General features: G+C 32.7%; 1 protein-coding gene across 1 annotated transcript in view; it reads left to right on the top strand.

The window, feature by feature from the left end:
- LOC143080743 (uncharacterized) overlaps window positions 1–13812 on the top strand; it is a 44180-nt gene that overhangs the window by 20360 nt on the left and 10008 nt on the right. The window contains exons 5-14 of the mRNA XM_076256744.1: window positions 167–283; window positions 1354–1461; window positions 2040–2327; window positions 2738–2956; window positions 3775–3918; window positions 6797–6913; window positions 7655–7795; window positions 8177–8296; window positions 10148–10264; window positions 10996–11124. Coding sequence (XP_076112859.1) covers window positions 167–283; window positions 1354–1461; window positions 2040–2327; window positions 2738–2956; window positions 3775–3918; window positions 6797–6913; window positions 7655–7795; window positions 8177–8296; window positions 10148–10264; window positions 10996–11124 — 1500 coding nt within the window. The remainder of the gene's footprint in view (window positions 1–166; window positions 284–1353; window positions 1462–2039; window positions 2328–2737; window positions 2957–3774; window positions 3919–6796; window positions 6914–7654; window positions 7796–8176; window positions 8297–10147; window positions 10265–10995; window positions 11125–13812) is intronic.

Raw genomic sequence — 13812 nt, 5'->3', positions numbered from 1 at the left:
CATAACATCGGATTTCAGTTATTTTGTGATTTTACTTTTGTCTATCTGTGGATGCCGAAACGTGCGACCGTTCCGTTCGAATCTTGACCCAAAAATAGGAAAAATGAAAAACTTTTAATTCACAGTTGTATTATTGTTATAATGTATGATATATTATTCAATGAAGGTTGTAAAGACGAGGAAGGTAACTGCTGGAGAGTTGGCGATCAGTTCAAGAAAAACTGTAACACATACGAATGTCAGATAGTAGGGACATGTTATACTATATCACTTATCTCTAAAGGTAAGAATTAAGTTTCCCGTGTTAACGAATGTAAGATAGTAGGGACATGTTATGCCATATCACTTATATCTAAAGGTAAGAATTAAGTTTCCCGCGTTAACGAATGTCAGATAGTGAGACATGTTATACCATATCACTTATAACTAAAGGTAAGAATCAAGTTTCCCGCTTTTCATAGTTTGAACCAGTATCTACCTTACGTTATTTAGCTTCAGCGCAACTGTAGGATAAACTAGAATTTAGATAGATCTAAACCAGATGAACATTTTAACCACTATCGTATTTGCTCTAGAAGCTTTAGTTTCAGAGATAAAAGCCAAAAACTGTAGCTTGCCCCTATTTGTTATATCAAGCCATGTTGGTCATGTTTTGCAGCTGAATACCTTAATGATTATTATGGTCATGTTTGGTAGAATTTGTCTTTGTAGTTTCAGGTTACAAAAAAATATCATAAATTTTGAGGTAAATACCAAATGAAATTATAGTTTCCAGCTTTTGAGATATTCATAAAATGAAAGTACTTATGCACCTGTTGAATTACCTTTACCTTTAAACAACCGCTAGTCTTTGTATTCAAGTCTGGGATTTGGTTTTATATGACTTGTATAAGAAGAACGAGTTCCCTTTGGTGTGATCGTTGAGGATTGATTCACATTGGATTTGCATTACAACTCAATTAAATTGCTTGAACAATCATATCTTCAATATTTACCCTGGTAATATTTCTGTTTTAATCTGTAATGACAATTTTGTTTTCAAACTAGAACGAATAAAAGTGGGGTGGTTGGAGATATGTACATCAACAACAAAAATATAAAAACCCCACCTTTGAAATAATCTAGAGACTAAAATGCATTTTTAAAACACTTACCAAGATCATCAACATATAACGACCAGTCGATCACTAACGGTTCAAACTTTCTAAAATGATTGGATTATTATAAAAAAAAAACAATAATGTGCAACACAATTATTATGGTGCCATTTATTTTAATGTGCATGAATGGATTATTATGAAAAACAATAATGTGCAACACAATTATTATGGTGCCATTTATTTTAATGTGCAGGCTGTGCGTTTGATGGTGAATGTAAAGAAGTCAATAAATTTTGGCATGATGGATGTGCTATTTATCAGTGTATGGATCACAGTGGAAAGGCAGAAGAGGTACATAACGGTGAGTGGAACAATTTATCTAAATAAACTCATCATAGATACAATGATTGCAATTTTGTAAATGCGCTAGATGCGCGTTTCGTCTTCAAAAGACTTATCAGTGACGCTAAACGACAATGTCTTACAAACAAATTTAAGATAATAGGATATTGAAAAATGAAAGTATGTGGCCAAGCTGTTATGCAGAGAGTCACGAGGAACAAAGTATATATTTTCTTCATAAAAACAAACATGCCTTTGAAGGTAACCATTAATCCGACGGTTCTAGATCTTAAATATAATCTATATCAAAGTCAGCACGTATCACAAGCTCTCAATTCACTTAAAATAAACGAGACTTCTGGATATCTCGTTTGAATTGTTTTACATTGTCATTTCGGGGCCTTGTATAGCTGACTATTCGGTATGGGCATTGCTGATTACTTAAGGCCGTGCGGTGACCTACACATGTTAATTTTTGAGTCATTTGGTCTCTTGTGGAGAGTTGTCTCATTAGCAATCATACCACATCTTCTTTTTTATGTGTGTTGTTATCATCACCACTTGACTTTAAACGAAATCTTCTCTTCTTTTCTTTAGAGATTATGTACTGGCCTGAGGGTGATTATGGACTACTAAAATCAAAGACTGGTTGTCCATTTGATGTTGCTGAAGAATGGTCAGAAGGACATAGAGGACATGTTGGAAGTTTGAAGAATTATGTTTCATTTGATTTTGATGCCTTTGGAATGTACAGTAGTTTTGTTTTTATACATTATTTCTGTATGAAGCGAGCAGTAAATGATTCTTCCATCCGTCCTCGATACCAGACATACTGGGAAACAGGAAAATATTGCATCATGAGAAAAAATGGAACTTGTCCTAAAGGTGCTCATAATTAACAGAATGTTTTATTTGAAGGGCTACAAATAACTGACATGAAAAAATAATGTTATAATATACATGTATATGTGCTCAAAAACAAAGCTACACGTTAATGACACGCGAATCAACGCTGAAAATATCCCAACATATAGATGACAACATAAAGTCTTAAAAAACCAAAGCCATGCTATATTACTAGCCCTAAAGTGCCCAAATACACACATTTTGATTTGTATTTTGTTTATTTGTTTCAATGAAAATTTGCGATTTGTTCAGCATTACATTCGTTTTCTGAAAGACGAGTATCAAAAAGCAAGGGAATAAGCTCTCATTTTCGAAATTCCATAGACATATACTTTGGGGCATTATTACTTACGAATATATTTTAATTTTGTTCTTACTTGCACTTTCAGGTTTTCAAGAGGGATACATTACCATGGATGATGTAGACAAATTTGAAAATCTTAGTACCATGAAAGGATCACTGCCTGATGGAAGTTACAAAAAAGACACTACATTTTATTTTTGTTGCCGAAATGATGGAGATATTGAAGTTCCGCTGGTATTGCCAAAGGACAGACCCTTTATATTGTTTATGGGAAGTAAGGCGGACGATTGTCAACAAGTTAGAGGTATATGATGCAATAAATTTACTATGGTCTCTCATTTATAATGAACTTGTGTCATTTAAATTTTGGAGAACAATTTGGTTTTGTATTTACATGTTATTTTTATTGTTCGCTATTGATTGAAATTAACACGATAATGTTAATATATTGAAAAATAAAACTATATTTTAAAACCCTTTCAGAGTTTAATCAACTGTTCATATAAGGCTTATATTGATAACATGTACATTTACTCAAACATTATCATTTGCCTGAACACAGAATCAGCGTTTATAAAATAAAGGAACATGTAGTACTGATATTGTTTACAGAATCAGCGTTTATAAAATAAAGGAACATGCAGTACTGATATTGTTTACAGAATCAGCGTTTATAAAATAAAGGAACATGCAGTACTGATATTGTTTACAGAATCAGCGTTTATAAAATAAAGGAACATGTAGTACTGATATTGTTTACAGAATCAGCGTTTATAAAATAAAGGAACATGTAGTACTGATGTTGTTTACAGAATCAGCCTTTATAAAATAAAGGAACATGTAGTACTGATATTGTTTACAGAATCAGCGTTTATAAAATAAAGGAACATGCAGTACTGATATTGTTTACAGAATCAGCGTTTATAAAATAAAGGAACATGCAGTACTGATATTGTTTACAGAATCAGCGTTTATAAAATAAAGGAACATGTAGTACTGATATTGTTTACAGAATCAGCGTTTATAAAATAAAGGAACATGTAGTACTGACATTGTTTACAGAATCAGCGTTTATAAAATAAAGGAACATGTAGTACTGATATTGTTTACTTAATTTTGTAGGTATGACACACACCCTTGAATATTTTGCGTTTGATGACGATGACAACAATCCTATGCCTGTAATGAATGGGTCTATTCCAATGACAAAGGACGGTGATAATAGCACAGAAATATACTTTTGTCACTATAAACCAATGGATTGTGGTAGGTTAAACTTTATTCTAATACAATCACTTTGTATCAATGGTTTTGATTGGATGACGTGAATCATATGCCTATGATGAATGCATTCCAACGACAAACGACGGTCATATTAGTATAGATATCTACTTGTGTTGCAATACACCGATGAAATTGTGGTGTGTAAAACTAACGCTTTTTAGCGCACCGGGCCCAAAGGGCCAAGTGAGCTTTTCTCATCACTTGGCGTCCGTCGTCCGTGGTCGTCCGTGGTCGTTAACTTTTACAAAAAATCTTCCCCTCAGAAACTACTGGGCCAAATTTAACCAAACTTGACCACAATCATCATTGGGGTATCTAGTTTAAAAAATGTGTCCGGCGACTCGGTCAACCAACTAAGATGACCACCATGGCTAAAAATACAAACAAAGGGGTAAAATGTAGATTATGGCTTATAACTCTGAAACCAAAGCATTTAGAGCAAATCTGACAGGGATAAAATTGTTTATCAAGTCAAGATCTATCTGCTCTGAAATTTTCAGATGAATCGGACAACCCATTGTTGGGTTGCTGCCCTTGAATTGGTAATTTTAAGAAAATTTTGCTGTTTTTGGTTATTATCGTGAATATTATTATAGATAGAGATAAACTGTAAACAGCAATAATGTTTAACAAAGTAAGATCTACTAATAAGTCAACATGACCAAAATGGTCAGTTGACCCTTTAAGGAGTTATTGCCCTTTATAGTCATTTTTTACCAATTTTAGTCAATTTTTGCAATCATTTACAAAAATGTTCTCCTCTGAAACTACTGGGCCAAATTTTACAATCATTATTAGGGATCTAGTTAAAAAATTGTGTACAGTGACCCAGCCAACCAACCAAGATGGCCACCATGGCTAGGATAGAACATAGGGGTAAAATGTAGATTTTGGCTTATAAATTTGAAACAAAAGCATTTGGAGCAAATCTGACCAAGGATTAAATTGTTTATCTAGTCAATATCTATCTGCCCTGAAATTTCAGATGAATTGAACAACTGGTCGTTGAGTTACTGGCCCCCGATAGGTAATTTTATAGAAATTTGGCCTTTTTTGGTTATTATCTTGAATACTATTATAGATGGAGATAAACTGTAAACGGCATAATGTTCAGCAAAGTAAGATCTACAAATAAGTCAACAAGACCAAAATTGTCAGTTGACCCCTTAAGGAGTTATTGCCCTTTATAGTCCTTTTTTTTAAAAACAATTTTTAATAATTTGTAATTTTTTTTGTAAATTTTACAAAAATATTTTCCTCTCTTACTAAAAGGCCAAGTTCATTACAGATAGAGAAAATTGTAAATAAGTAGCAAGAATGTTCTGTAAAGTAAGAACTACAAACACATCACCATCACCAAAACACAATTTTGTCATGAATCCATCTGTGTCCTTTGTAATATATGCACATAAACCAAGGTGAGAGACACAGGCTCTGAAGAGCCTCTAGTTTTATTCGAGCGCCTCTTGTAGACGTTACGTATGCATAAATTTGACCCTGGTATCTATGATGAGTTTATATCAATTACAGGTTTAAATTCTTTGTCTGTTATCTTTAAATATACTATTTATTCAGTTATTCAAAAGATAAACGAAGATATCAGGATGATAATTTAGTACACTCGAGCGTTTCCTCTTCATAAGAGTCAGTATTGCTCGGATTGAAAGTCTGTCGCAGACTAGATGAAATTTTAAATTATGCAACCTTCGCTAAAGCTTTCAAACTGTATTTGTGTTAACCTAATCTTGCTTTTTGATATAAATATCTAAATAATGGTTGGATAGTACAAAAATGGACTAACCCATACACAGGCAACCTTACCAGAAAAAAACTTAATCTGAATCGTAATGAATTTCGCATTAATAAAAACAACTCATCAAAGATACCAGTGAAAAAAAAACCTGAAAAATTATGTTATTTTTTTCTGACTTTTGATTTAATAATTTACACAGCAGCTTGGTATCTTCTAACATGTTCATAGGAAAGTTTTTTTTTTCGATCAAGTCATTTGGTACCTTTCATAATGCATACCTGGTAACCTATATTGATTACTGAAGTATTTTTGATATCGTTAAAAAAGCGAAGAGTTAAACATATATTTATCCTGTAATGTAACGATGTCATTTTACTTTTGTATTTAACATTGCCATTAAAGCGGGAGGTTTGGCTATCCACAAAACCAGGTTCAACCCACCATTTTTCTTAAAATGTCCTGAACCAAGTCAGGAAAATTGCTATTATTATCTTTGAGTTCGTTTCTTTAATCCACCATTTTTTACATTTGAAAATGCCTGTACCAAGTCAGGAATATGACAGTTCTTGTCCATTCGTTTTTGATGCGTTTTGTTATTTGATTTTGCCATGTGATTATGGACTTTCCGAATTGATTTTCCTCTTAGTTCAGGATTTTTGTGATTTTACTTTTTTCTATGTGTGTTTCATTTAGTGTTTCTGTTGTTTCGTTGTTCTCCTCTTTTTTTTTTTGATGTGTTTTCCTCAGTTTTAGTTTGTTACCCGGATATTTTTTCTCAATCGATTTATGAATTTCAAACAGCGGTATACAACTGTTGACTTTATTTGGATTTTGTTATGTATTTTCTAAGAAGTAACTTTGTATAAAATTTGTCATGGTAGTATACAAAAGATATGAACATCCCTGCCAGCGGCTAAATACATATACTATATATGCAAGTACTACGGAAAATGTGGCTACATAAGAACGAAAACTTTAAATTGATAAAAAAGAAAATAATTCCTCCTTATTTAAGGAAATAAACCATCCTTGAATTAGGCAACTGTTCCCAGCAGTTGTTATCAATTGAAATATATGATGTTATACAAATTACTTGTCTGACCCTAGGATGCGACGACGGGGATGGCAACACTGTTCTCGTTGGTGACAAAATAAAGAAAGGCTGTTCTTGGTTTACATGCAAAGAGGAACAGGGATTACGAGTATTAACAGTGATTTCTGGTGGTAAGATTATTCTATAATATAAAATATCTGTTTATGTAAAAATTACATATAATTAAACTCAAACCAGAAAAATTGAAAGACACAAATAAAAAAATATCAAATCACAAAAATACTCAACTCCGAGAAAAATTCAAAACGGAAAGTCCCTAATCATAATATGTTTATCATATATTACTATCAAGCAAGTAAACACGTAAGGCTGCTTTATCAAACAGTATATGGAACTGTTAGGACAGGAGCATTTAGAGTCATTTGTTATTTTGTATGTTCCTTTGTTTTGTAAATGGCATGATGACGTATGTGTTTATGTGTGTAACAATTTGTATGCCATTGACCCTTTTATGAATATAGATAAATGTTTTTTTTAATGTGAATGGAAGCAAGTGGTTTAAAAATTGATTACACCTTTCTTTTTATCTCGAAAAAAAGGATTAAATTGTATATGTGGAATATTATTAAAATAAAAGATAAACAGTACATGTACATTTCATTTTTACGGTATATTCCAATAAAACCTGGACAGAGACTTGATTTCTATATGAATCAGGCTTTAGATTTAATTAAGTTATCAAATTTAGTAATGTTAGCTTTTTTCTGTAAAGTGTTTTATGGTTAATATGCAACAATTGCTTCGATATGGCTCGTTACCTTAGCATATGTAGTGAATATTTATCATCTTATTGTGATCCCTTTGAAATATTCCATTACCCATATTGTATTTTAACGGTACTATGTTTTCAGGTTGTAAGGATGACAAAGGCAACTGTAGAAATGAGAGTGAAGTATGGATGGCTTCATATGGTGAAACATGTTATTCAAAGAGATGTTATAAAATCGACAACGGGGTTAAAGTAGAATTTCAAATAAAAACAGACTACAGAGGTATATTATAAATCATTCTATAAATTAAATGTATTTGAAATACTTATAAGAGCCATTTAGTCAACTGTCTGACTGACATTTGACTGTCATTTCAAGCTCGCCTCATTTATGATTGTTTAGCCAAAATGAATAGAAAAATAGACCTCATATCGATTTTAGTTCAATTGTTATTTCTTTAATTCTGTTAGTACTATTTAGAACCATAAATAGTTAAAACAATTTATTTAATATTAGTCTACAAGTCTTATGAGAAATTCGTGTACAAGGTATATTCTTGGAGTCAAGCTGTATTAAGGTTCAAAGAATAAATCGTGTGTTTGTAGATTCAACTTTATTTAAAAAAAAAAATACTTACATATATGTTTTTTTTTTTGTGTTAAGGTTGCAAAGACGAAGATATGTGTCGACCACTCAATTATCATATTCAAAGGGGATGCTACAATTCAGTATGTACTGCCAGTCCAGGTTCACAAGACTGTCGTTTCCGAATGGTTAAAGCAGGTAACGTACTAATAACATTGTCAAATAACGTAGATACTGCGTGGATAACAAAAATAAAGGCAGCAGTAGCATACCGCTGTTCGAAATTCATAAATCGATTGACAAAAACCAAATTCGGTTAATAAACTAAAACTAAGGGACCCACATCAAATATAAGTGGAGAACAACGACACAAAAGAAACACTAAAATGCAACACACACAGAAACGAACTATAATATAACAATGGCCATTTTCCTGACTTGGTACAGGACATTTAAAATCAGATTTCATTTTTATTTTGACTGAATGTAGTTTTAAAACATGTATATGTAGTGAAATGTTTTTATAATTTTTACCTTCTGTTTATTAAAAGATTACATTTAATATCAATGGTACTTACTATGTCTATTGCGGCTTGCCAGTAAGATCTTTTACCAGGATCGAGAAACATTTTTGGGGTTTAAATTTTTAAAATTTTTGTGATTGGGCAAAAGGTGTAATAAAAATCACTTCGGACTCATCAAACTTAAATAGTGTTTTTTTTTCAACGGATGAGCAAAAACTACAAAACAAGTCGCTTCAAAACTGGTATACATAAAAATAACAAGATGCATAATTGCCAATGTGAATTCTACACTAAGAGACAAATGACACAGCAATTAAGAACTACAGGTTATCGTTCTGCTTTCAACAATGAACAAATTTCATATAGCATTTTCAGCTACCAGTACAAAATCCTTCGAAATGACAAATGTAGAACAATCCAAAGAGAAAACAAACGGTCTTAATTATGAACAAAATAATAAAACTGAATATGTTACACAGCAACAGACGACAACAACGAAACTACAGGCTCCAGACTTGGGAAGGCTCATTTAGACTGTTGCGGGGTTATACTTCTTTTGCCAAACCCTTCCCATTGATAGCTCAATATAAGAACAAACTATTCAAAACAAGAAACGAAAATTAAATATAAAAAACATCAAATAACGAGAACGGCTCAATTACTTTGAACAGGTACGTACAACACGGTGGGGTGAAACTAGTTCGAAGGCGCAAACCCTCTCCTACCCTTGAACGATGATGTAGCAGTACACCATAAGAACAAACTATACATATCAGTTGAAAAAGACTATAAAATACCTCATCAGATGGACAACCAAAGACATACATCTAACACAAACATACAGTGGACGTGGCAGGGTACTTATACATCCCAATGAAAAAACGATACCAAGTACACAGAGTACTCGCAGTTATTGACAGCTAGTTTACAGCCAAAAACAACTAATAGAAAATCATGCATTTTAAACTAAAATATTGACCAGTACACTCAAACATCCACTATATTTATGTTCTTTATTATGCATTGGTTGATTTTAACAAACAGTTACTCGACGTACTGGTGACGTGTTTTTTTTTATTAATATTCATCGTTTTCAAAGGTTGACATTTTATCTGAAATTTTACTGGATTCGTCAAGTTCCCACTAGTGACATATGCATATTGACATACGTTAGATAGATATTACTGTCTGTTAACAATTTGTTTAGTTGATAAGCATTAATACGAGAGTCTAGTGATTTTTACTGTTTATTATTATACTGTGCTTTTACACAACTGTCCAAAGTTAGAGGAAGGGTTGTGCACTCGCTAACATATTTTGTTGTGTTATAAATAAACCTCTGTGTTTTTTTTTTTGGACTTTCACACAATGAAATCAAGGGTTTGTTATATTTATTAACGGTATGCAGTATTCCTTATTGTCGTTCAATGATCTATGATAATTAAAACATTTGTCATCGGTCTTCATAAGACAGTTGTCTTTCTTCCAATCAATTGCAAACGACATCATATTATTTGTTTTTCAGGCTGTAGTGATGGTAAAGGGAAATGTATTCCTATCGGCTCTGAGTTTACCAAAAATTGCATGACATACAAATGTTCAGCAGCAACTACGAAATGCGGAATGAAATTCCTTCGAGGTGGTAAGTTTCCTCTCTACTTGTTTTTTTCTACAGATGTTAGTTTTATAAATGATGCATTATTCATATACTTTAACCTATAATGGTTTACTTTTGTAAATTGTGACTTGGATGGAGAGTTGTCTCATTGGCACTCATACCACATCTTCTTATATCTACTCTATAATATTTATGTTACTAATTTTGCACCCTATTCACATTTCGTCAATGTGCTTCTCTTTAGTGATGCTATTGTTATGTTATATGCCTATTGTAAATTGATTTTAGTAAATTACAAATGTGCTGTCATTTCTTTTTATGTATCTTAAATGGCTTTCCAGTTAACACTATTTCCTGTTTTGGTGTTAATTTTTTTTTACAGCAAGCTTGTGTTGCCGGCTTCACCTAAAATAGTCATACAAGAAATCTCTATTTTTGAATGTATGATCTAATTGATATCAATGCCGTCAGACCAACTGTTTGTTTTCGAAGAACATCATACTGTAACTGTTAATGCAATCAACACTTTAATTTTAATTTATTGGCCAAAATAAATGATACAGTTTATTTACCTGTATAGCGCTACAGAATACAGCATCGATAGTATGGGTTCTTTTTATGGCTATACTGCTAATTTTATAGAACTTTCAAGAATTTTAAGCATCGAATACAGTGATGTTTTTAACATTTTCATTGAACAGCTATACATGCATATTATTCAATGTTTCAGTCGTATAACTTAATTTTATTTGTAGCATGCAAGTATGACGGTGAATGTCATGCAGTCAATGCAGTGTGGCACCATGCCGCCTGCCATTGGTTAAAATGTACCATGACAAGGAAAGCGAATTCTATATCATTCAACATTGATTCAGTTGAGCAAGGTAATGCAAACACATATTATCGTTGTAACAACAATATAGATAAGGAACATTCAGCTTGAAATGAATAAAAACAATGATGTATGAACTGTAAATCAGAAAACGGATTTACAAGTTCATTTATACTTTTCTAAAAATCATATGGACATAGGGTTCAAGATATTTATTAATAAGTAACGTAAAACGACCAACTTATGGGGTAAGGTAGTAAATTTTGTGGTACAAATAATTTCAAATGGTAATACTGGGTAATTATACAGTTAATTCATATAAAACAGGTAATAAAATTGTCAAAATGTCAAAGTCTATTTCAATACCAATTCTCCATTGGTCTTCCTCCGACCGGAAGTAAAACCCTCACCAGAGTGAGGCGTCCGTTTGAATGTGTGGAATGATCAAGTACGCAGTCACGTTCGGTCAGAATGGTGAAGTTGAATCTGATGCCACATATTAAGAGAGTACTACGCTCTTTGATCGTTGATAACCCTTATAACAACTCTTTAAGGAGACTATAGGTGGCATGTTTGCAAGGTTAAGTTCCTGTCCTTATTTTTTTCCGTGGCAGTTCAAATTTACCCGACCCTCATAGCTGATGTCATCTATTACAGAAGCTACATTTAGATCAAGTAAAAAATAGTAGAAAATGTATGAAATATTTGCCACTGAACGTGAAGTAACCAACAGTTAATCAATCAAAAACTCCGAGCTAAAACTTTAAAGCAAACAAACAATAGTTTACCTGAAATCTTAAAACAATGAATATTCATCGGTACGTCAATAATGTTTAACAACGTTTCATTTTTATTACAAGTTTAAAATGTTCTGTAGTTTTATTTTACATTTTCACAATTAAACACATTTATTTAGAACTTCAATCTAAAGAGGCTATCTCAATAGCATTCATCTAATTAAAATTCATTCCTAAATAGTGTACCATATTTACATCAGCATGTCAAGACTCATACCAACAAATGCAATGATTTAATAAGAGTTACCACCAAGAACAAACCGAATAAGCAATAATTGATACTCTGTGCCAATTGATATACATTATTGTAGAGGCATTTTATTGAATTTGATGCAGTTTGTACCAATCTTGAGAGTGATTGAGAATATTCAACCCCAGTCCTAAAAGTGTTGATTTCTTAACGACTGTTTACTAGATAATAGTAGTCTTTAAATATTGCCGCTGATCGTTTCTATTTACAATTATTATACTACAACACAGTGGCATATCTCATTGTGTGCCTAAGAGGGGGTCCGATCCAGCCATGCTTCAGTGATTCCCAAATATAATAAACCAAATTGTCCCATAACAGAGGGGCCTGGGACCCCCTTAATCTGCCTTTGCAACATTTCATCTTAATCCAATTTCGCATTAGTTAACTTTGAATATTTTGATTTTTGAAATATTTTCCAATTCAAACCAAACATATTCTAATTTGAATTTATAACCGTATATTGTTTGATTATTAGTTACTCAACGTCCAGTGGCAAGTTATTCATGATTGTTCTACACGTGATCAAATCAACTGTTTATAATAAATAGGGCCTTTAGTAAGGGACGTCCAGGATAAGTTCGGGCAACATTAACGACCACTGAAAATTGAGGGTATACATAAAAGTAACAGAATTTCAGCTTTGCAACAGGTTATTTACGGACTTTCAAAGAGTTGTTTCAATGGTTGTTAACGTGCTGAGTTGGGGAACTCTTTCAATACGAGGCATCATATTTAACGTTCCCTTCCTGACTGGACGTGGCTGACTGATTATACATCCCGCAAAGTAATAGGACGCCCTACATCGAAATATCAGTTACCGTATCCCCCCCCCCCCCTTACACTTAGATCCCATCTCTAGATGAAAATGTGCATTGTTCAATAAGAGTGAACAACACGAAAAATGGATAAGATGAGTGAAAATACCGAAGGTTAGTTCAGAAAATTTCGTTTGCTTTCATGCTTTATAACACTTTATAAATGTTTACTTATTGTATCTTAATAGATTATATATATACCAAACATTCTTCATGCGTAAAATATGAAAGCCATTTTTATTTGAATGCATTAGTTTCTATATTTGATGTATTATTATTATCATAAACCGTCCATTACTATGTGTGCCAATGCTTTATTAATCGTTACTTAAAGTCCAGTGGCAAATATTTCATGCATATTAAGGACAATACATACAAATGGGATGAAGGTCGTGGAAATTTCGACTCCCACTAGAAAATGAGAGCTTATTTGATAGGGACTGAAATTTGGCCTAGACACAGGCTACCTACGGACTCCTCAAAGAGATCTGGCAAGGAATCTAAACGTTCAGATAGCGTAGCACTCTCTATACACTAGGCATCGGATGTAACGTTCCCATATGGAAACATCCCACACAGTCAAACGGACGCCCACTGGGGAAATGGTTTTACTGCGGGTCTGAAGAAGACATGTGATGACCCACTTTCTATTACACAGTCACCCTTGTGGACGGTTGCCAATGATGATATGCAATGTACGTAGATTAAGAAACATTTTAACGGTCGAAACTCACAATTATGTCTTTTTAGCGACAATCACAACAATTTTATGTACCAACATTATTTGCGAACAATTTTTTTTTGTAATAAAACTGAAATACGAAACTAATATAAAGTATTTGACAAGATAATAACTATTTTTTACTGTAATCTAT

The sequence above is a fragment of the Mytilus galloprovincialis genome, chromosome 6 (genome assembly GCF_965363235.1).
Source record: "Mytilus galloprovincialis chromosome 6, xbMytGall1.hap1.1, whole genome shotgun sequence".
Classification (NCBI taxonomy): Eukaryota; Metazoa; Mollusca; class Bivalvia; order Mytilida; family Mytilidae; genus Mytilus; species Mytilus galloprovincialis.
Note: the sequence above shows the minus strand (reverse complement) of the source record. Positions and strands in the feature narration are given on the sequence as shown.